A 24,636-nucleotide genomic window follows, 5' to 3' on the forward strand; every position below is an offset into this window, starting at 1 on the left:
AACTAACTTCGGTCATCACAATAGAATTCAATGGAAAATAGTGTCCATATGAATACGAAAATTTCAAACTAGGGCATATTTTTGGATCATATGTTATTATCTAATAAAATGTTTTTTTTTTTTTTTGTGTGTAAAACTTATACTATTGGCCAAGTCAACTAAAGTCACACTCAGCCTGATTAAAAATAACATGAGAATTGTCAACAAGGACAAGAACTTTAGGGAAGAAGTTTATGTTCTTTATTTTCTTGTGTTATTCTTGCTCGCAGATTGGTGAAACCCTTGATCTTGAAAGTATTAGGTAAAGGGTTTACCAAAAAATAATGTATTAGGTAAAGAACCAGTATTAGGTCGATGGTCATCCATTCGCAATCCACTAGCAGTTGGAAACACATTTAAGATTAGTAGAATGTGGATTTTTGGGATGTAGATCTTGAGAAACTGGGTCGCAGATGGTCTGTTCCCACTTGCCAATGGAATCCTTGGACAGAATTCTGAATTAAAAAATCTCCTGAGTTAAAAATTTGGATAATGCATTCCAATGAAAAAAAATAGTCTGGCAATCATGGTTTGCATTGGCATGAAAGCTTATCAACATTTTCTTATGATTTTTTATCATATAGTATTCCCATTATCATGGTTAATTTACCTTGAGGGAGCGTCTGGTATAGGGTGAACATCTGAAGATCAAGGATGATGTGGATGGTGCTATAACAATAATTAATATATTTTATAGGATTCATAAGTTATAGAACTAATAAATATATTTTTATAGAATATATTTAATATATAAATATAATAATAATTTATTATAATATATTTTATATGATTAATAAATATATTTTTAAAAAATATGTCAGGAATAATTTTGGTATTATATGATGAGTGATGTTGAATTTCTATGGAATACTAAACAGGTTACTCGTGGATACCTAAGAATCCTTAATCACAAGAATATAGCATACCAAACGCGATGATTTTATATCATCGGGGATCAGATTATCCGATGATAAGAATCACCAGTAATCTATGATCATCTCGATGATCCCATTTCGGTCACCAGATGCTACCTGAATGTATATAAAGAGATGGGTTTCACATATTAGTCAATAAAGAGAAGATAACAACTGTAAGACATAAAGAGAAATATGTCTGCATCTAAAAAACACGTCATTGCAAATAATAAAAGGCCAAAAAAAAGAGATATATATATATATATATATAGTTTCACAGTATTCTCTCTAATAGTAAAAAAATCTTTCTTTTTTTTTATATTTTTTGATAAAATATATGCTAGGGAAGCCTTAATATACTAAAATTCAAGTAAAAACCTCTTTTAGGAAAAAGAAATTTTCATATACTGCCATAGGAAAATCGCCATCTATTCTTCAACAGTATATTTTCAGAAGAAGATAGTGCTATTTAATTTTAAAACAAAGAAATCCTTCTGAAATCTCACAACATGAAGTAGCCGTTGAATCGCACATTAGCTGTTTAAACTTCTTATTTGAGATTTCTGTGTCATGCTAGGACTGCTCCTAGTCAATATTCCTCTATAAACTCCAGCTCAGGAGACAGACGAGAACCCATCTAATTGACGAATCTAAAGTAGTGTTGAATAGATCCAGTCAAAGTAGTACACGGCACCGGCTTCTTGGACACAGCATAGCCTAAATAGCGTTGAATAAAGGACCAGTGTTTCGATTCGGTCAACATATCCTCATTTATCACATGGCAGCAGTAAAATTTCGACGATGGATACAATAAGTTAGGCGAAGATGGATGGCTATCAAATAAAATGAACTATGATATATGATACAGGCTGTTTTATGGCCGTCCATTTCCTGATGGCGGCTACGAGAGTTGCATGGCACGACACGGCACTTTGTGCTCGCTTTGTTTTGCAGTTGTGGGATGATATGTTTGCTTTGCTTCCAATACAAATACCTTGTGTTGTTGTGCTCATACGTTTCTTCTACCACCAATCCCTTTCCTCTCTACCAAAATTCTCTAATCTATCTGAAATGTTTACAATTTCTTTACGTGTCTCAAGGGTCAGCAAGTGAAGACGCAGCGATTGGTGCAAGAGTTCAATCATCTGGAAACGGTCCAAGAATAGTCCCACCTCATTTTTCTGCATGCAGGCAAATTTTGGGTTGCCACAAGTCATGCCTTGATTGGTGGAGAGGAACGCTAGTAGGTGGGACTTCAGACTCAAGTTTTGAAAGCTAGTAGATGGTGAACCCTTCACGGTGGGAATCCTGGTACAGAGTGCAAAGTACGAACAAAGTTCTCCAGCTGGCTTGCACTATTATTCTCACCCCTCGCGAGTCTCTTTTGCAGGCCAAATTGTCTTCGTGCGGGGTTGTTCTGCACCTCGTTGGGACACCTAAGCTGTCCTTATCCCTGTTACCGGGAGTATTTTAGGATTAGTTGAAGTCACTGGATTTATTCTGACTAGTTTAATCTATCGTTAAGGATTCTGTCATTTGAATATAATATGAAATAGAAGAAGAAGAGTCACTGTTTGTGTGACAAATGTTTATAGTTTAATGCAAGTGGAGATGCAGTTGAGAATTTATCTCAAAAAAACAAAAAAAAGAAATGCAGTTGAGAGTCCTTATGAGATGCAGGCATAGGCATTAGCACTAAATGGAGGCTTGCGTACTGGAAGACTAATTCCAAATGAAAAATGATGTTTAGTAGGCTAGGTCCACTCTGATACCATATGTAACAATTCAGAATCTCATCTAAAATAGCTAGTCGAAGGATATTATTTGGATTTTTTGATCCTATATAAGTATCTAAGATCTACCCAGCGAATAATTGTAGGGCTAAATATACGCCCGCATGAATCCTCGCATATTGTATATGAATAAATTTTTAAATATTAAAATTAGGTACAAACCATTAGCTAATATGATTTTTTTAAAGAAACAGTAACGCATTTGCTCGTTAATGTATACATTTTCTAACTTTAATATCAATAAATATTTTGCCTTGAATTACCATGAAATTTCATTTATGGACTGAATTGAATGTTTCATGCGTTGAGTCCACCTCAAAAGCTTTAGCTAATGGAAAACGATTGATTGAGAATCCATTTGCTAGATAATTAATTCTTATAGATCTCGCCCTTCTTGTCGGCAGCGTCAGAAATGCAACATACTATGCATCTACTAATATTGAGTTGAAATTGCAAAAGCCGGAGGACAAGTGCAAAACGTTCACATGAACGTTTATATCTTCTTATAATTTTCCTCAAAAAAAGCTATATATCACCTTATGATGACATTATTCACACTTCGACAGAAGAGTAGGTGAACTGAAACCTATTAATTCGGACTTCAAATTTGACAGGGAAGCATGATGGTTGCAGGGAAAGCTAAAATGAGACTTGTCCCCTGTCTAACCACAAGACCATTTAAAAAGAGTCATTGACTCCTTTATGAGCCTCTTTGCTGTCCAACTACTTGTGCGCCTAGGCTTCTTTTTACCACAAGCAAACACATTCGAACTCCCCCTTCGCTTTTTCTTTATCCTTTACAAAGCCAGATGGTGCCCTCCCACCTTATCTACACATTAGCAAATCACTCATGGTCTAATCATTATATCCCAGAGTTTTGTTGGAAGCAAAAGAAACAACCATCATCAGTTAAAACGAGGTGCATGTAACCCGTTATTAATTAATCTGGACTACCAAAAAAAAATTGATCTAGGGTTGGACACTGCAATGGCTATCAATGTTCATCGTCGTCATCGGACGGCATGAGAATCGATTTGGCCCCCTATTAATGTTATTCGTATACATAGCATCCAAATGGCCGAACATTTATGTTGCGGTCTTTTTTTGTATAATATTGACTATCATTGGATGATTTTACTATTTATACAATAAGATATATAAATAAGATGTTATAGTCATATTTTTAAAAGAGTAGCATAGCGACTTATTTGTGGAATGTGTTCCCTAATCCAGCTGTATTTTATCTCATTTTATTTTTTTTTCTATTATTTTTTTATTTATCCTTTTTAATGGTGAAGAATAATAAATATGCGCTACTTATCCAAATGATAATCACTCCAAGTCTAGATTTTTGATAATGTACCATTCAGAAATCAAACCCACAACCTTTAATTGCTAAGTATAAAGTTACGACAACTAGAGCATGCCATAGTTCGTCTCTTTTAAAAGATAATTAATTAAATATGCATCCTGTAAATTTATAACCCTGATCCACTACTTATTAAATCTTGATCATTCTCTCTAAAGTATAATATTTGTGATTGAGAAATGCCATCCATAAAATCTTGTATAGATAAAACATGCGATCATAATCATCGATCAAAACCTTATCCCGAATATGTTAAAAAAATTAGCCATCCATAAAATTCGTTACATGGATTGTATGTGCCAAGACCTAGTCATATTCATCGAACAACTATGCATTTATTTGCTATTCTTTTTTTATTATACGTCACTGTAAAACAATACGAAAATGATAAAAAAATGTTTTCAACATAACATATTAGCTAAATCATAGTCTATTACAATCTTGTTTCAAGAATCTTCCAACAACATTGAAAGGGTCCTTTGAGGTCCACAACTTTGTATTTATAATACAATCTCACATGACATTGCATTCTTTTTATAATGAAATACCTTGTCCCAAGCAAATGGAGCTTTCCAACATTTAATATCTATCAGATGCTGCATAGAATGCATCATGTTCTAACAACCATAACAAAACTCTAAACACATGAGTAATGTCATGGGCAACCTTGGTGTCAAATTTTTTTCTTCTTTTCTTTTGCAGCTGTCACGCCATGTAGCATAAAAAGATTGATGTAATCCACAAACTCCATCACATAAAGCACCAGGCTACACATGGCATGCCAACTGTGAAGAAAAAAAAAGAAAAGAATCTCATATAAGACCTCAAAGCCTCTTATCATTTCTGAGAAGGACTATTATTCCCCCCCTTCCCCACTAATTTAAAGGCAACAACCAGCCGCCCATGATTCGGTGCACATTAACTCAAATTTGGGCCCACTATTTGTTAAATCCCATATTTTTTACTTTTCCCCATGAGAACGGTTTCTCCTTAATCACATGATAATTTATGGTTAAAATGTATAATTACTTTCCTATATTTCCCCTCCTATGTTTCACTGCACCTGGCGCCCAGCGCCAATTCTTCTACTTATGTACTCTTTCAACACTCCACCGACTCCCCCCGACATTTCTAAGGGGAAAAAAAAAGAAAATTTTCTCGGAGCCGGAGGGGAGATCCGAAAATATAAATAGAAGGGGACACAATCCCACTACAATCTAAAGGATCAAGCTCACCACGTAGGTAAAAATTCTCTCTCTTTCTTGGTCTCTTCGGGTATTCTTCTCTCTTGGTGTCGATTTTTTTTTTTTTTACTCTTCTTGATGTTTTTCTGTTTCGTCTCTTCTGGGGTTTCGGGTTTCAAGAACTCATTTCTTTGATTTTCTTATCAAAACTGGTTTTTTCTTTGATTTCTGTGGATTGTCGGGCTGTTGGATTCCTTCTGGTCGGTAAATTTTTCATGGCATCAGCATTAACTGTTCTGGGTCTGCCATTTGTTTTTAAATGTGGTTTCTTAGGCCGTCTCTTGTTTGGGATTTTTTGTTGACCATTTCTCCCTTGAGCTATGCCCCTGTCTCTGTCATGGTCTTTGATTTGGTTTTCTCGTCTCATCTCTATGTGCTTGATTTTTGTTATTTATAATGGATTCTTGTTTCAACCGAGCAGTTTCCTTCTTTAATTAGCCGTCGTGTTGGTTGAGCTTGGAATGATTTATAGCTTTTGTGAATGTCGTAGCCATCGGTCTGGAAATATCTTTATTTGATCTGTGAATCACTTGTCTATGGTTGTGTATATTCTCACATGAGAATGAATTCTTGTGCGGATTGGAGATCAGATGAGGAATTCTCCTGCTGCGGCCTGATCAGTGAAAGAAGGTTCATGGGCGCATCTCCTGGTAACGTGGAAGCCCGGCACCGGTCGGCTGGAACCAAGTGAGTTTCTTGGTTCTTTTCTTACTTTTGCTTCCTCTTTTCTGTTTGTGGTTGCCCTGTCGTTGTTTTGGTGTTGAACCCATTACCTTTTAGTTATGGGTTTCTGACTGGTCTGCACTCATATTTTGTTCCATCCTTTTTCTTTTTCCAGCTCAATTTTTCAGATATATTTTTTTTATTTTTTTCATATTAATTTTTTGGCTATATTAATTGTTCTTGCTTTACTCTCTACCGGGTTATTTTAATTCTTTGTTTCGCATTATTTTTTTGTTTCATGTTAATATTTTTGGTTTCATATTTAGTTCGATCGTATTTTTCTTCCTCTACTCTCTACAGGGTTTCTATTTTCTTTCTTTTTCTTTTTAAAATTTTAATAAATGTTTCGGGGATTGATCAGCATAAGCCATGTGAATCTCAAGAAAAGAAGAAGCTATTTATGGATTTATGTGAAGGCCATTTTAAAGATTTTCTTCGACATGTGGCATTAGTCTTGGTTTACTTCCATCATCTTTCTGTATGCTTGATCAGTTGCGCATATCATGTTCTATGTGTGGCTTCCTCCTTTTAAGGTCATGTAATAATGGAATCCAGAAAATTTTTGTCTGTGATATCTTTTTTTTTAATTAAAAGTTATGATTTTAGGTAACTTGGTATTTGGTAGCACAATTTTGCAAATTTCTACTTTGAGTATGATTTTCCAAGTTCTTGATTTTGCACTCTCTATCATTTTATAACTTTGAAGTTCCTCTTTTAAACAACCAAAGGCCCGCTAGAAATTTCTCAACTTCTTTAACTTTTGAAACAAGAAAATTGATAAGATCGTGATTTTGAAATTTAAAGTGTTCAAATAGAGCCTAATAGTTTTTTTTTTTATTTATATGTTGAGCTCAAGTACACCTTGCTGCTTGTTTTGTGGTTATGTTGATTTGGATGCTTTATCAGTTCAGACAATAGAATTTGGTGTTCTTGTTGTTCAAGCAGACCCACTTGTTGTTCTTGTGAAAGGCACCTCGAGTTTGGTGATTTGAGGTCTATCCAATGTTACCAGATCCCTCTAAATCAGAAAACAATATAACTGAAGCCTTGCTGCCTGAAGATATCAGTTCATCAAAAGATCTTTCCAAGGATTGAGGAATAGAAGCAAATTAAAGAGTAATAGGATGGAAGGATGTTTAGGAGAATGTGTAAAAGTAATTGCCTATAGAGATGGGAACAAGACAGATGAGAAGGTTGGTGCACATGATTGTCTATGAGACTATGCGCCCATCTAGGGGATTTCACTTCTTGGAATCTCCCATTTATAAGGTGCAATTATAAATGGTACTAGCCACTTGCATAATAATTGTAATTGTTACGAGCTCAAGTTTTGGACCTAAACCTAAAGATAACTGGAAAGAAGCTCGTAAGTTTCTTACAACAGAAAAAATGACACCCAGATTAAATTTGTAATCTCATCATTTATCTCAATTTATCAGCTTAAGGCTTCATTCATAGGGCAAAGAACCAGATATTTTTCCTCCTTTTTTCTGCCTCTATGATCATTACAGCAAGATCGTTTTATATTTTTCTTTAAGGAAAAACCTTGAATAGACTTATATTGACAATAATTCCTTATGGTGTTTCATGATCAATAAACAGTAAGAAAATGAATATTTCTACCCATCGGTTTAGTCTAGAGCTAATTGGGCTCGAGGCAAAGTTGCAATTTAATGATCTATCTTGATAGCTTCAAAGCCTTTGATAGTTTTTTTTTCCCTTATTTTGATTGAAGCAGAGATTTATTTATTTATTTTAGTTATCTACCTTGTTAGTCTCAAGTGGTGGATTAACTCTTTCTGGAAGCCATCTTCAACCTACTGTAATTACTCCAAGTGCTCTAAAATATGACCAATAGCGCTTTTCTGTTAGATTCATATGTTTCATTGAATGGAAAAAAAACCAACATAGGAGGGTGCTGTGATTCCTACCGTGTTTTGTTAAGTGCTAAATAAGTTGGGAAGTTTCTTATGAGAAGTGGTAATGTTTTTCTTTCTCTCTCTATTTTTTCTCTTCTTTTACTTTTTTGAAAGAAAAGGCCTAGTTAACCACATAAAGGTGGTAGAAGCCCCTACGTAAACAAATTAGCCTTCAACTCTCTAGCAATCAAATGAGTTCACAACTAGGTCTTTTTCTATGCTGTTTTTACAGGAATTCCCCTCAGCTGTTTGACTGGATTCTTTGTAAATTTGATCGAACCAAATAGAATTAAGGTTAAATGTAAGGCAATATTGTGAAGCCGAAGGTTGTAAGGTGGGGACGCATCTATGCATGTTTGCATGCATGTGTATGTATGTAATAAAGAGTGAAAGAGAGAGACAAAGAGCATAGACAAGTCCAAAACAATTGTTTCAGCTAGTATTGTAGTCTCTATAGTGATAGATACAGAAACTAAATTTTTATGTGATCATATAATTTTTATAAAAATTATCAATTGTTTGTGGAGCTGCAAATTCAGAATATCAAAAATAAGATAGAAAAGACCCTTGATATGTCAAAAACATTTTGTTTATATTATATATTAGTTAACTTGTGCTAGGTTATTACTTCAATTGTTTTAATTTACTCCTCACCTATATATCAGACAAGCTGTAAACTTCACATATATAGTACATCATTTGTACAAGTCATTCCCTGGGTGTATGCTAGTTGTTGCTTGAGTTGATTTAAGTTACCACTTAAATATATTTATGTTAAAGTTCTACTAGAGGTGAGAATTAATAAACGGCTGTAATAACTTCACATTGAAAAATGGAATGATACTTCATTTCAATTGTCCAGAACTTGAAATAAAGAGTACCCTTTGTTACACTCGACGGGGGAACAACAAAGGCCATGTGTCAGCACCATTTTGCTGATGTAACCTGGCCATATTATATTCTGCTTGACTATCCACAGGTGATGACACTTCCAAAAATCTGAAAAATGGATTATCCAAGTAATAGATGAGGGAGACTCAAAGCTTTCGAATCCCCTGGAAAGATAATTCAACCAACTTAGTTAGAATTTAAATCGCATAACATGGCCTACTTTCGAAGTTCTAAACATTTTGGTTTTAGCCTCTGTCTTTGGCAGCCTTGAGCTGAATCAAAGCTTTAGCTGAAACTGAAGCTTTATCAAAACCTGTTATCGCTGAAACCAAAATTAAGAAAAATAAGTAGTCTTTTACACAATTGAAGCAGTGCCAAGAATACTTAAAGCAAAATTAGTTTAAAGGGAAAGTAAAATTTTTGAAAAAAAATATATAGTGTTTTGCACAATTGAAGTAGTTCTAGGAATACCTAAAGCAAAACTAGTTTAAAGAAAAAGAAAATTTTTGAAAATGCCCAAACCCAAATAGTGTTGGGAAAATTATCAGTTGATTTTCTCAACTTGGTTCTTGTTGCACATGCACCCTATGCACTTTAAAATTTTTTAATTAGGCCCATTTAACATAATTTTTGTTACAATCTAACCCTTCCATCCATCTCTCCAGCGACACTGTTAATAGCCATCTATAACTGTGTAAAATGCCCCCAACACATTCATCTTCTTCTTGACTCGCCTCTCTTTCTTTTTCTATTATTTTTGTTAGAGAGAGAAGATTGTTGGCTCCTCTCAGATCACCGATCTCCTTCCTTCATGATCTCAAAACTTGATCCCCAATGAAGAGATGCCTACCAATCTCAGAGGAGAGGGAAGGCATCCATGGCGGTGTGTGTCATCTACTCGTAGGTGAGGAATGCTTGATCCCACCTGCTCATCTTCACTCATTTGGGCTTCCTCACTTCCACCTCAGCACCTCCATGGCAAGCCCAACGAGCCCCATTGATGCCATCTTTGGTTGACCCATGCTCCTAGTAACGAGGGCTCCGAGGTTGATGGTGTTGAGCATTGCAGGGTCATGCTCGGTACTGGTATCTATGCTGACGAAGCTGAAGTGGTGCCCATTGTTTAGCTACGGCTTTAGACTTCCGTCATGTCTCGCCCTCTATAAGGGAGTCTAATAAAAACTCCACCAAAGACAAAACAAGAAGAATGATACAGAGAGGGAGAAAATGGGAGAAGGGAGCATGGAAGCAAGGAAAAAACATTAGAATTAGAACAAAACTCGAAAGTTTCAAGAACTTTTTGTCCAGCCAGATTGGCAAGGCAATGGCATGATGTAGAGGGAAGAAAATAAAAAGAAATCAAGTTAGAATCCATCGATAGAGATTACATGCTTTCTTCTCAGACCAAGACGAAAACAAAAATTGTGAGAATGTGTTCTAATACCATTAAAAATTCTACTATAAATTATGAAAAATTTATAAACCAGGGCATTGGAGAGAATAAATGTGATGAAAAAGAGGCTATATATCATTGTTTATAAAATTTTCTCTATGATACATAGCGGGGTATAGATAGGGAGAGAACAAAAAGAGAAGAAGATGGAAACAGGGGAAGAAGAGGGTGAAAATTGAAAATTGGCTTAAAAATGATTTGTTTTGACAAATTTGAGGCAAAGTCGAACATTTCTTAGATGCAATCGTTGTAGTTGAGGTGGAGGAGGAGGTATCAGCACTTGGGGGAGTCCTCGATATGCTTGGGGCCCATGAAGTACATGAAGTAGGCGTTGCAGCCTACAAGAAACAAATGAAACCCTGCATTAAAATGAAACCCATGTGATAATGGAGGCCAGAACTCAAGAAAGAAGCAAACAATTGGACAACATTGAGGGAAAAAAAGATATTAGAAGATCTTTGCTTCCCCCTGTTTCATCTTTCTATTTTTTCTTCCTTTTTCTTTGTATCAAGATTTTTGGTAGGAGCTTCTTTATATTGAACTTTGAGAGAGAACAAAGAGAATAACGTCAAAAAAGGTAGGAACCAAACAATAGTATTGAGAAGACATGAAAAGGAAGCAATTTTGTCTTCTTTTTTCTTCGTCCTTTGTGGCATGAAGAATTTAAGATGAAAAAGAAAAATATCAAAAAAAGAGTAATAGGCCAGAGAAAAAAGGAACAGGGAAAAATGAGGAGAAAATCTTAAAAAGAGTAGGAGATCCCTCAGCCAATCTAACAAGGGGAGGGTCTTTAAACTCTAATGAATAGTTGAGGCATAGAGAATGAGGAGACACAAAAAGAAATGATATTGATGTCAGAGTCAATCCCAAGACATCACCTTTAGGTGAGGTGGGGTGAGGCGGGGGTGGTGGGTAAAGGAGGTGGAGGAGCGCGATGGTGGGAGATGGGGAGGGACAGGCAACATCAGGGAGATAGGGAGGGGCGGGAGAAGGCCAGTGATGGTTGGTGAGATAAAAGTTTCTTGCTTTTCATTTTCCCTATTCACTTTTGTGCCAAGTGTATTTTGGATTTTTTTTGCAAATTTTAACACTCACATGATATTCACATGAGTCTTTTACTAAAGCCCCATTAATGGAGATGGATGGAGGGCTCAGATTGCAACAAAAATTAAGTTGATAAATCTAATTGAAAATTTTTAAAGTCGATGGGGAGTACGTGCAACATGGGCAAAGTTGAGGTGCTCAAACTGTAATTTTCCTAATAGTATTTGGTAAAACTGCAAACTGCTACCCGGAGTTGGAAATTGGCTGGGCTTCCTTGCCCATGCCTAGCCTGAAATTTTTGGGCTTTAGGCAAGGTCTAAGCCCAAAAAAACTTCAAGGGTCTTATTATAGAAGTGGTGGAAATTCTGCATCATGACCTTGTATATGTATCCCCATTGGTACATGTCAGAGAGATTCTGGTGGTGGTGCATTCTCTAACGTTCCCACAATTGCAAAGTGATTTTGGTGCTTGTCAATGCGTGCATGCCCAAGCTCTTTTCTTTTTGTTCTTGTACTAGCCATCATCTCCATACCTCTCCCCCTCCTTTTCTCATATAGTTTGGGTTTTGGAGAACAAAGGGCCTAATTGATCTTGGCATCCATTCAAAACCATATAGATGGCTAAGAATATTATTTAGAATATGTGATGTACACAATACATCAGTTAATCTTTAGACCTATAGGTATTAATATGATTTGGGCTATGGTGATGAGCTTGGGGTGGGCTGGAGGTTTCCGAACCCTGTCCAAAATTTATTGATTCTCTAATGTTTAGGCCTACAAAGCCTGGCTTGAAAACATTCTGTACAGGTGGGCATTGGGCCGAGTTGAACCCATTTCTAGATTCAATATATATTGCATGTTTTGACTACTTTTGGAAGTAATTTACTTGATATTTTAAGATATGTGACTGCTAAAAGATTTCTTGCCATAACCATTAAGAGTATTTCTTTTTTTAAATTTAATCCAATATCGAAATGTGTGTTAAGTTACATTTTACACCCCCCCCCCCCAAAAAAAAGAAGAAGTTATATTTGTTTTTATTGAGGGAGTCGAGAATGCTAACTGTGTTGCATGCTTGGCGTAGTCCTGTACTAAAGCTGTTAATGTGGTGTTTTCACTTTCTCACTAAATATGTTGACTATTACTTAAGTGTAACAAAGCAAGCAGAAGCAAAATTAGTAACAAAATAAGGAAATGAAATCAAAAAAGCTAAAAAGATGAAAAGGGGAACTGCAATCTTATAAAATATCAATAATAAATTTTTAGTTAATTACTGATATGTAAGCTTGAACTGCAATCATCTACAATTTGTGAGGTATTAGTCATTGACTATTGGTTGCTTTTGAACATACTAAAACAAGAAAATTACGTTGAACCAAATTATAGGTTGGACTATGCTGGGTTTCTATGCATGAGCTGGATTAAGGTACGCTGTATCGGCTCCAATCGGGTGGTATAGGGCGTATCGTATTGGTTTGGTACCGGTACCCAGTACGGATGGTATACCGATACTCGGTACGCCAAAAATTCTATACCATATCGTAATGACACTGTACTAGTGTGACACTGATACGGGATCCAGTACCGAGACGGTGAATCTTGTGCTGGATGCTACAGATTTTTTTTTTTTTTTTTTTGAAAAAAAGGTGGAGACACTGTTATGTTTATTTGTTAGATCATATTCAGAAACATGTTTGTGGACCTATAAACTAACTCCAACTAAAAATGAAAATATAACTATAAACAGATTTTTTTTTTTTTGAAAAAAAGGTGGAGACACTGCTATGTTTATTTGTTAGATCATATTCAGAAACATGTTTGTGGACCTATGAACTAACTCCAACTGAAAATGGAAATATAAACTGTAAAAGTTATGACATCGGTCCCTTCATCTCATCCTACTTAATGGACTTCATTACCTTGTTAATGGGCTGATTTAGATGTGTGTCATACAGGTGCAAGCTTCCATAATACAAAAAATGACCCTAAACATTAGCCCAATTATATTGTATAAAAAAGAGAATAAACTAATTACCAACAAGACTTGGTCCCAAAATACAATTTTTAAAAATTCATCACAAAGCTGATACCCTAAAAAGAAATTCTAGGGCATGTAGTAATCAATCATTTTCTTGAATATTACTTAATGACATCAAGTAATCTGCCATTTGCTACCTGGTCGACCCAATCATGATATTTCACTTATGATCTGGCTTGGGCGACCCCATCAAGATATTGAAAGATGGGACCATTTCTCGAAAAATTCCAGATCCAAGCAGTGCATGATTATAGATTGGGTTTCTGAGCATTCCGTTTGGCCTTATGTGGAAGACAATTCAAATCTTTAGCCTATCCTTATTAATTCTATATTTGTATGTTCTGCATTTTTGACTGCTCAGTATTCACCTGCCTTGACTGCCCTTTAGCACAGTTGATTCTTCTTTTCTGCCTGCTGGAATGATTAAATTGATCTATGGATGCCTTATTGACCAGTGATGATGCAAGCAAAAGAAAAACACGACGAAGCAGAGTTTTTAAAGAAGTAGACAAGTTCAGCATCCTTATTTCGGAAAGGAGTTCAAGCTGCAAGTTTCATTCTTTGAAACTTGTGTTGGTTATCATTATATGCGGCACAATTTTAACACTTCTGTACTCTCCAGCTGTCCATAATGAGCATCCCCTGCAGTCTGTTTCTCGGTATGTCTTCTTTTGTTTGAACAGACACTGCATGGTTTAGAGCTGTTTAGGAGATGGAAATACCTTTAGAATTGTTCGCATTGTAACGAAATTTTTGAGAAAACACATTGTAAATGAAATTGAATTAACTTTGATAGTGTACAATTCCACATTAAAGGGAGGTAAAAAGCCTATGCTCATGTTCTGAAATCAATCTATAAAATGCTAACTTTGTATGATAATATATTCTGGTGGAACTTATGTTGAAGCATCTAATTCAGAATTAATGTATGATGATGGAATGCAGGCCTGGCCTTGTAGATCTTGGGTGGTTATGGGACAGAACCATTTCAGATTCCCGATACATATCACATTCGGATGTTGATTGGGTGCAAATATCATTAATTATAGAACAAGTGGGTCACATGAAAGGAAATCTCAAAATTGGCTTACTGAATTTCAACACTACGGAGATCAGCTACTGGCAGCAGATTTTACCATGGGCAAAAACTTCTGTTGTACATCTAGATTATGCCAACAGCAATCTTACTTGGGAGGTTCTATATCCTGAATGGATTGATGAGGAAGAAGAATATAATGTGCCTGTTTGTCCTCCTCTTCCTGCACCGGAAGTTCCTAGAGGGTCAAAGTTTGACCTTGTTGCAGTTAAGCTTCCTTGTAGTAGGTCAGGAGGATGGTCAAGAGACGTTGCAAGGTTGCATTTGCAGATTGCTGCAGCAAAACTTGCTTCCACTTCTGCCGAACGCCAGCCTCGGGTTCATGTTCTTTTTGTAACTGATTGCTTCCCAATTCCTAATCTCTTCACTTGCAAGGACCTTGTTAAACGGGAAGGAAATCTTTGGCTGTACAGGCCTAACTTAAAAACCTTAAAGGAAAAGCTTCGGCTTCCTGTTGGATCATGTGAACTTGCTCTCCCGCTCAAAGCAAAAGGTTAGTTTGATTATCTTCTTTTACCTTTCTACTCCGCAGATTCTGTATGAAAATGGAAATGTACTGTTGGTTTTCTATCGTGAATTGTCTAATTTCATTGATCTTCAGAAAGTATAAGGACTTGCTCATTATACACCTTTCTCTTTCCTTTTTGCCAGGATGCAAATTATATGCATTAATATTTTTTTTCCCTGATGTCTTTTAGATACTGCATCAGACATGGATTTCAGTGATCAAAAATTCAAAATTTTCTGAATGCTCGAAAAGAATTGCCTAATAATGTTCACTTGCACATTCTTGTTTCTTGTAATTTTTTTCTTTCTACATTTGTGCATTTTGGTTTTATGCCGATCTTTCAGAAAGATTCACTAGCTGCTTGTTGTGCACACAGTGCGGCCATACTCAAAGACTGGACATCGAGAAGCATATGCTACAATACTTCACTCTGCACATGTATATGTCTGTGGTGCAATTACTGCAGCACAAAGCATCCGTTTGGCAGGATCGACGAGGGACCTTGTAATACTAGTTGATGAAACAATAAGTGAACATCACCGAAGTGGCCTTGAAGCTGCAGGGTGGAAGGTTAGGACGATCCAAAGGATCCGCAACCCAAAGGCTGAGCGTGATGCCTACAATGAATGGAACTACAGCAAGTTCCGGCTCTGGCAGCTCACGGACTATGACAAGATCATATTCATTGATGCTGACCTGCTTATCCTAAGAAACATTGATTTCCTATTCACGATGCCAGAAATAACTGCTACGGGAAACAATGCAACCCTATTCAACTCAGGTGTGATGGTCGTTGAGCCTTCAAACTGCACATTCCAGTTGTTAATGGAACACATTAATGAGATAGAATCTTACAATGGTGGGGACCAGGGGTACTTGAATGAGATCTTTACATGGTGGCACCGTATTCCGAAGCACATTAACTTCTTGAAGCACTTTTGGGAGGGTGATGAAGAGAGCATGAAAGTTAAAAAGACGCAGTTGTTCGCGGCTGACCCACCAGTTCTCTATGTTCTTCACTACTTGGGGCTGAAGCCATGGCTATGCTTCCGTGATTATGATTGCAACTGGAATGAAGGCATACTTCAGGAGTTTGCAAGTGATGTAGCACATGCAAGGTGGTGGAAAGTGCACGACACAATGCCAGAAAACCTGCAGCACTTCTGTCTTCTTAAGTCAAAGCAGAAAGCTGCCTTGGAATGGGACCGGAGGCAGGCTAGGAAGGCAAACTTTCCTGATGGACACTGGAAGCGGAACATAACTGATCCAAGACTACATATCTGCTTTGAGGAGTTCTGCTTTTGGGAAAGCATGCTGTGGCATTGGGGCGAGACAAATTTGACAAATGACAGCCCTGTCCGAGCAACTCCCACTGTAGCTCTACCTAGTTTATAATCTGTACTCTCTCCTCACTCCTGCTTTCTGTTTCTTTCTCCATCTTCTCATTTTACAGTTTTCATAGTTAGATTGGTATTCGCCTGATTCCAACCTGTCTCTAGATCTTCACCTTATGACACCTTTCATAGACATCCTTCCACCGGCTTTTAAAGTGTGAAGCTGGCCATGTCTGGGCTTAGGTACATGCTTTGTTCCTGGGTGTCATAGGTTTCAACTGTTCCATTGTATCAATGGCTGGAATTTTTTTTTTGGTGGATAATACATATGCTTTACTGATTTTTTCAACAATCTTTCTCCACTGCGTGCAAGTTGTCATGGCAAGATTGTTTGTTTGTTATCTCTACTCATAATTTTGCTGGAGCAATTAACTCTATACCCTAAAGATGTTAGGTTCTCGTGGAGCAAGTTTTTAGGCTGACATCATTTCATAGGTAGCATGCTAGGAACTTAAATTAAGTTTCCAATTCTGGTATACGAACTGTGTTACTTCTCAAATTGGTTTCTACTGCAATGAAGCTAACGTATTCCTGATGTGTTTCATGCAAGAAATTTGCATCATACAGGGGTTTCGAACTGGTCATCTGATATATCATTGCAGCATTTATTTTTAATGATAAAATTGATGAGAATTGTAATGTTATACAAATAAATCCAATGGGAGATGACTGCATGTTTTGAAGGTTCTCACTTAGCAAGCTGATAATGTCTTTGACAATTGAACCAAGTGACTTGAGCTCAATTCTCTCCATTGTTTGGGGGGTTAGAGGTATTTAGGAGAGGGCTAACCTTGTTGTGTAGCTCATTTCCTATAGACTCTTCTATCAAGAAAAAAAAAGAAGATTTCATATTTTTGATAATTAAAAAATTTATATTTAAAGTATCTTAAGAGCAGGGGTTAAAAGAGAAGATGGTTGTAGCTTGATCACTGTGTCTTAATTTTCATACTTTAAGCTCGGTTTAATCAAGGTAATTAAGGGATAGCTAATTAAAATGCAATAACTGTATGCAGATGTAGAACTTATTTATCACTGAAAGGAATTACTGACAGGATTATCAGAAGACTTCAGCATTATGCAACTCCAAACTTGCAATAATTCAGAGTCACTATCAAAATAATACAAGGAATTGATATCTGGTCTAGAGCTTGGGTCTTGTGACAGGCCCAGGATGCTGCTTAATGTGGTCGGTCTGTTACTACTAGAATGAGTATCACTTTTCACTATTGCAGAGACTCTCTTGGTAATATGGTCATTCCATCTTTATATGTTTTGAGAAGTACACCATGCTTGATTCTTTTAAATGATGGGACCTTTGATCAATATTCAGAAATGTGGAGTTTTACAGAATTTGGTTCTTAACTATTAATTGTTTGGAAACAAAATTTTCTATTCGATACAATATTACATAAATTCAACTTTCTATTTCCTTTGGGTACTTTTAAGCTTATTTCTGTTGCCATAGTTCCCTTATTGTCGGCTGAGTGAAATTTGCAGTGTTTCCTTTCAAGAAACCCCTGGAGGAGCATTCTGAGTGCCTGCCCACTAAAGCACGGCTGGACCACCAGATCCCACAATGGCATGGAGACCTCACTGTGAAAAAGTTGGACCACCAGATGGTTTGATATTGTCGGAGAGATGAGGGGATGCACAGAAAAGATAAAAAGAGACCACATGCACAGCCAGCTTATTTGCTTGTCTTATTCCATGCTTCTAATACTGCCACTAAATACTGCTCGAATAGTATCTCCATGCCCAACTAAACAAAGAAAACAGGGGCACATGGAGCCGCATATGCATGGTGGAATTCCACTGACAAACGCATTGCGCTCTCTCTCTCTCTCTCTCTACAAATCACTGTTCCAAGGGACAAACACTGTTAACGACTTGTTCAGATATTTCTACAGTATTGACTGAAAATCTGATAGGATTTATGGATTGGGCTGTTCATTTAAGCATGGCTATGTATCAATTAAACGCCACCCAGCCTAAATATTATGAGAATAAAAAAAATAAAACTCACCAAATTTTAATAAAAAATCTCTGCTGACCAACTTTTTAACAATCTTTTTTTAAAATAAAGGGCTGTTCCACCAATCTTTTTTTAAAAAAAAAATTTCTAGTTACTCAGAAGTATCAAAAATTAAAGAACCGATCCACAACCCTTTATCATTACATGTGGATCCATAGAGGAACCGCATATCAAAAAGCTCATAAAATAAAAAGATCTCTATGGGTGTTTTTTTTTTTTCTCTGTAGCCCAAAGATTGAGATATAAGTTGGGTTTGGATAGGCTCTTAAAACATGCAAGTTAGATGAGCCAATAAATCTGATTTCTACATGATTTTCAGTCCAATTCTTTAGAAATATCTAATTAGGCTCTAAAAAGCATAGAGATCCAGTGGATCACTAGAGAGAACTTGAAAAAAATTTCAAAACCTGAAACAGAACTGATGATAGACATATTGGTACTTGTTTCTTAATCTTTTGAGAATTCTTAAATAGAATTGCTTCAGACTGCTTATAGGTCTAGAGCAAATGGTCAAGATTCATTAAAATGACTCTTAATAGTTGTGACGGCCTTGATCATTTCGGTTATGAATCATGATTATGCTAAAGATTTAAAATTTTTACTTAAACTTATTATTAATCTTAGATATTTCCAGGGAGGAAATTGAGTTCAATTAGAAAACTCATACCGTTCAAAAGAAAGAAAATCCTACTCACTAGTAATAACAGTGCAGCTTCCCTAAAGTATCCATCTGAATTGCAAAGTCAACGTAGTTTCAGAGTACACAATTTATAGATTTTGACATGTAAAATAAGTAGGTACAAAATTTTCCACTTTTACCATTCAATATTTTGATTCTAAGAACTGTTTGTTCTACAGTTGGATCGATTCCAACTCCGTAGGTATCACAAGGGAATTTGACAAGGGGCAACATCCAACAGGTGGAACAGCCTTTAAAATCTACCCCAAGACCTTCCACAATAATAATCTGTTAGAGTTTTATTATTTTCAATATAACTCTAATTCTTTTATTCGTAAGAAGTAGTTTTTTTCTTAAATTTTTGGCCATTTGGCTTTTCTCCACCTCATTGAAGAAAGTATGAAATTTGACTAGTTATATTTTTTTTTACTTTTACAATATGGTACACTATGGCATATACTGAAAACTCTTTTCTTTATTCTTACAACGAATCTCTTTTCTCGTATAAACATACTCTCTCTTTCTTACAAATTAGCAAATATATAGATATTGATGTATTATACTTAAGGTGCAGCAAAGTGTAGGAAGCATCGGTTTTGTATCTTAGAGATAATATTTTTATAACACCACATGCATAGTAAAGCCGGTTTGGGTATAAAAAATATGAAATTTTATGTAGGCTTAGCCTGAAGCTTGATTAAAAATAAATAAAATGAAGGTTCGAGGCTTTTGAAAGGGATAATTTTCAAATTTTTTCCTTAAGCTTGATACGTGAAGTTTCCCAACATGATCTATCCAGCCCCATCCTACCAAAGTAGTTAATGTTTATTCTAAGAATCATCCCTCTCTTCTGCATCAAATTTAGCAAAATTATTCACATGCATACGTGCCAATAAAACATGCAGAGAAATTGATCGGCTAAACACCTTTGTTACCTTATTATTTTTTTGTCACCATTTATAAATTCAAATTTACCGCCTCCTCCAAACGTTTCCTACTGCTCCATTGGAGCCTATCCACTCATTTCCCTGTATGAAGTTCTCCAGCGTGTAGGCCCCGAGATGCTCAGCCGGGATCTGGCTGCTCCAGGGCACCCTCGCCGACGCATTGGCCCCCGGCCCCGAGCTCCCGAACTCGCCGTAGAAGAGCGTCTTGAGCGCGAAGTCGCCGTCCCACGGCAGCCACCCTTCCGGCCTCACAATGAACTCCATGTAGGTGTCGATGAACACCGTCCTCGAGTACTCCTTCCATGGCCGCCCGAGGTAGGCCCGGTGGACGGCGGGCTTCTGTCGGTAGAGCGCGATGTAGTCGTCGCTGCCGTTGACGACGCAGCGTTGGAAGACGAAGCCTGTGGACTGGGCGGGGTCGGTGCGGCCTTGGGCGGCGAGGGTGTTGGACTCCCCGTGCTCCGGGTTGAGCTGGCGGGGGAGGAAGAGGATGAGGCAGCTGTCGAAGACGGTGGCGGAGTTGCCGAAGACGAAGTCGACGGTGCCGGAGATGCGGCAGTTGCGGTAGAGCTGGCGGAGGGAGTGGCCATAGAGGGTGTCCTGGTGGCCGAGGAATTCCACGGTGTCGAGGACGGAGAGGTCGCTGTCGGAGCGGAAGGCCACGGCCTGGTGGGCGTCCGGCCCGGCCGTATTGGCGATGGTCAGGTTCCGGGCTCGGAATCCGTCGCCGCTGACCCCTGCGCGGACGGAGAGGCAAAAGTGACTCAATACTAATTGAGAAGTATTAAAACCGAGTTTAGCACTAATACAGTGATATTAATAACTTATCCATATTAGAAAAAAAAATGTAAAAAGAATATTTTGTTAATTTTATAATTGCTTGAGATACCAGTTTTGGATTTTATCGTTCCATTTTTGTATGAGATTAAGCTGCGAGAGAAACCCAAAAATGCACAACTGCAAAGAATTAAGTCTACAAAATCAGTCTCACATACCGAAATATTTTGAAAAAACCTAAATTAATAACGGCTAATGCATACATGACCTGACTTATTAATACAAATCAACTCAATTAAATCTTAATCTTAAACTGACTAGGATCGGCTGCATGAAACCGTTTCTTTGATTCTACAAGGTTTAATGCCAAACCTAATTTATATTCTGAAATTGAACCCAAATTTACTCATAATTTGCTGATCCTACCTTAATCTTGTTAGGTTAGAGCAGGCTCGGTTTGCAGGACTCGTCTAGGCTTGGCCCGTTTTATCCGGTTAATTGGATCAAGCAAGAAAAATTGTAAGGAGAAATGTTGGGTTGGGCTGAGAGGAAAGTTGGTTAGCAAGTCTCCATTAGCAATCCAAACCTCTCATGACCGAGCGATACAAACTCAATCCAACCTAAAACTATATGTTGTGCTAGACCTGGCTCAAATTGCTAGCCTAGCCTCTGTGCAATTATTTTTTTTATGTCCAATGTGACTAGAAGCAAGAGAACTCAAAGCGGTTGACCTCAATAATTTCTCTGCTCGCTCGATCCTCGTGTCCTCCATGATCGTAGATGCTTTCCAAAGCCCAAATTCCCAGTTTTGGCTTTGGAAAGCAACTGATTATAATTACTGGCGATAATTACTACACATGAAAGCCTGCTGTTCCAATGCTCATGTTTCTAATGCTAACGTTTTACCATAAACCTTTCAGTAAGTATGCCCCCACTTTACTCCAGTAGAGTAATCCTCGAATTGGGCTACGTGGCAATCATGAATGAGCGCTTGTAAGTGAAATACTGCCACGTGTCCTATTCGGTATGACAGACATAAATGGATTGCTTACCGACAGTTGCCGTGTTGTAAGTGGTCACGCCGACCATGCCGGCGTTGAGAGATCCCGTGATGACGGTTTTGCCCATGCCGTCGCCGACGAATTCCAGATTCGTCTTCTCGTACGGCACCCGGACCGTCTCCTCGTAGACCCCGGTCTTAATGTAGATCACGAACCGGCTGGCCGCCCCCTCCGGCGCGTCGTCGACCGCCGCCTGGACCGTGGCGTACCCGCAACCCCCGCCCTTGCACACCGTGAAGTCCGGGTTGGGTTCCGATGGCAGGTGACCCATCGTCCCAGCGGCGGCGGTGGCGGCGGCGAAGGAGGAGACCACGTGGTCGGCCCAGTAGCCGTCGCGCTCGGTCTGGGGCGGGCCCCAGCGGGCGATGTCGGGGCCGTAGCGCTGGAGGGCGGCGAGCATGGCGACGGCGTTGCTGGTCAGGTTGGCGAGGCCGGCGAGGAAGGCCATGGCGTCGGAGACCTGGGTGGTATCGTTGACGTATTTGAGGCCGGACCAGCAGTCGTTCTGGTAGAGGAGGGCGGCGCTGGCCCAGGCGCGGGCGTCGGCTAGGGCGCCGGCGGGGAGGGCGCGGGAGAAGGCGGCGGAGAGGCGGCGATCGGAGTAGGAGAGGACCTCGAGGCAGATGCGGGCGGTGTTGGTGCGGTTCAGGTTGGAAGCTTTCTCGGAGGCGTTAAGGATGGACTGGAGCATGGAGCGGGCGGTCCAGAGGCCGGCGGCGGAGGCGTTGGCGGCGGCGAGGATGAGGTCGGAGGGGGAGGGATTGAGAGGGAGGGAAGGGGACTGGGAGACGGTCGACTCGCAGGCGTCCGGGAAGCGGGTGGCCTTGCAGGCCTGGCGGATCTGGGACAACGGGGCGGCGGAGATTTCTGGGTTGGGATGGGGGAAGTGGTGGCCATGGTGGTCGTAGCGGTGGCCGCCGCCGGCGGCGGAGACGAGGACGAAGAAGAGGAGGAGAGAGAGGAACGGGGCCATGTGGGGTTGGTTGATGGGGCAAGCTCACAAACACAAAGGAAAGCAAGCTATACCGAAGAAGAAACTAGGAAAAACCCCTCCAAAAGACCCCGCTATAAAAAAAAAAGTCCCGGTTGACCGGTTTTAAAATCTTCCATCCAATATCTTTACTAAGTTTAATTTCCGGCCCTTGAGCCCTTTTTATTTTTTTTAAAAAAACCGAAAATGCCCCCACCCTTCTCATCTCCCATTCCCAGAAGGAGAAGAAAAAGACCCCCTCCGCCGACCACGGCCCGCCCCTGCCCGAGCTCCCTCCTGCGGCCACCGCCGGCCCCGGCTCGCCTTCTCCGAGCCCCCTCTCACGACCCTGCCCGAGCTCCCTCCTGCGGCCCCGCCCCCTTTCGAGCCCCCTCCCACGGCCATGCCCCCTCCCAAGCCCTCTCCCGCGGCTGCGCCACCAGGATTGGCCCCGCCCCTGCCCCCCCACGAGCCCCCTCCTACGGCCGTCGCCGGCCGCAACCTGCCCTCCTCCCACGTCCGCCACTGCCTCACCGGAGGAGAAAATAGAAGAAAAGAAAGAAAAAAGAAGAAGAAAAGGAAAGAAAAAGAAGAAAATTTAAAAATAAAAAGGAAAAAAAGAAAGAAAAGAAAATTAAATAAATAAATAAATAAATACACATATATATATATATATATGTGTGTGATGAACGAATAAATAAATAAATAAATAATATATTGTAATAAAATAATAAATAAAATAAATAAAGTGGCTGCGGCCGGGACCCCTCCCGCTGCCGCCATGGCACAGCCCTCTTTTGGCGTCGTCGGCCTCACGAGAGGAGAAAGTAGAAAAAAAAAGAAAAAAGAAAGAAAAAAAGAAAGAAAAAAAGAAAGAAAAGAAAAAATAAAAGAAAAAGAAAAAGAAAGAAAAGGAAGATTTAAGTGTTTGTAGAAAAAACTTAATTGTGTACAGAGAACACTTAACTGTATGATGCACACAATTAAGTATTCTTTGTATACAATTAATTCTTTTCTGCACATAGTTAACTATGTGAGGCAGAGAATACTTAACTTTGTGCAGAGAAGGAAAGAAAAAGAAAAAAAAAGAAAAGAGAAGCAAAGAAAAAGAAAAAAAGGAACGAAAAAGAAGAAAAGGAAAAAAAAGAAAAAAAGAAAAGAAAAAAGAAGAAGAAAGAGGAAAGAAAAAGAAGAGAAGGAAAGAAAAAGAAAAAAAAGGAAAGAAAAAGAAGAAAAGGAAAAAAAAGAAAAAAAGAAAAGAAAAAAAGAAGAAGAAAAAGGAAAGAAAAAAATACTTAACTGTGTGATGCATAGAACAGTTAACTGTGTGCAGAGAAGATTTAAGTATGTGCGAAAAAAAGATTTAATTGTGCATAGAGAATATTTAACTTAACTGTGTGATGTATAGAACGCTTAACTGTGTGTAGAGAAAATTTAAATATGTGCAAAGAAGATTTAATTGTGTATAGAGAACACCTAACTGTGTGATGTACATAATTAAATATTCTCTGTATACAATTAAGTCTTCTCTGCACACACTTAATTGTATGATGCAGAAAACACTTAACTGTGTACAAAGAAGATTTAAGTGTGTGCAGAGAAGATTTAAATTGTGTATAAAAAACACATAACTGTGTGATGCACACAGTTAAATATTCTCTGTACACACTTAACTGTGTGATGCGGAGAACACTTAACTGTGTGTAGAGAATATTTAATTCTGTACAGAGAATACTTAACTG

General features: G+C 38.4%; 2 protein-coding genes across 3 annotated transcripts; one reads left to right on the top strand and one right to left on the bottom strand.

Annotated features, from left to right (window-relative positions):
• Positions 1-5,138: 5,138 nt before the first annotated feature.
• LOC103713751 (putative UDP-glucuronate:xylan alpha-glucuronosyltransferase 3) lies at positions 5,139-16,720 on the top strand. 2 transcript variants are annotated; one of them, XM_008800771.6, is made up of 5 exons: positions 5,139-5,357; positions 5,950-6,046; positions 13,886-14,089; positions 14,376-15,019; positions 15,411-16,720. In XM_008800771.6, the coding sequence occupies exons 2-5, from the start codon at positions 5,994-5,996 to the stop codon at positions 16,427-16,429; spliced, it is 1,920 nt and encodes a 639-aa protein (XP_008798993.1). In that variant the 5' UTR covers positions 5,139-5,357; positions 5,950-5,993; the 3' UTR covers positions 16,430-16,720. The 2 variants fall into 2 exon arrangements, with proteins under 2 accessions (XP_008798993.1, XP_026663001.1); XM_026807200.4 differs by lacking the exon at positions 5,139-5,357 and having other exon boundaries at positions 5,771-6,046.
• Positions 16,721-20,049: 3,329 nt separating this feature from the next.
• Positions 20,050-22,995, bottom strand: LOC103713750 (putative pectinesterase/pectinesterase inhibitor 51). Its single transcript, XM_008800768.6, has 2 exons — positions 21,916-22,995; positions 20,050-20,823 (listed from the first exon to the last, which is right to left on the bottom strand). The coding sequence occupies exons 1-2, from the start codon at positions 22,895-22,897 to the stop codon at positions 20,111-20,113; spliced, it is 1,695 nt and encodes a 564-aa protein (XP_008798990.2). The 5' UTR covers positions 22,898-22,995; the 3' UTR covers positions 20,050-20,110.
• Between the last annotated feature and the right edge of the window lie 1,641 nt (positions 22,996-24,636).

Source organism: Phoenix dactylifera, chromosome 2 (genome assembly GCF_051530095.1).
Source record: "Phoenix dactylifera cultivar Ajwa chromosome 2, Ajwa_hap1_PhDact_Kaust_v1.1, whole genome shotgun sequence".
Taxonomy (NCBI): domain Eukaryota; kingdom Viridiplantae; phylum Streptophyta; class Magnoliopsida; order Arecales; family Arecaceae; genus Phoenix; species Phoenix dactylifera.

Coding starts and splice junctions, on each gene's coding strand:
- LOC103713751 (XM_026807200.4), top strand. CDS start 5,916: ATGAGAATGAATTCTTGTGCGGATTGGAGATCAGATGAGGAATTCTCC. Junction 6,047..13,885: donor CACCGGTCGGCTGGAACCAA/GTGAGTTTCTTG, acceptor CTTATTGACCAG/TGATGATGCAAGCAAAAGAA. Junction 15,020..15,410: donor TCTCCCGCTCAAAGCAAAAG/GTTAGTTTGATT, acceptor TTGTGCACACAG/TGCGGCCATACTCAAAGACT.
- LOC103713750 (XM_008800768.6), bottom strand. CDS start 22,897: ATGGCCCCGTTCCTCTCTCTCCTCCTCTTCTTCGTCCTCGTCTCCGCC. Junction 20,824..21,915: donor TTACAACACGGCAACTGTCG/GTAAGCAATCCA, acceptor CCGTCCGCGCAG/GGGTCAGCGGCGACGGATTC.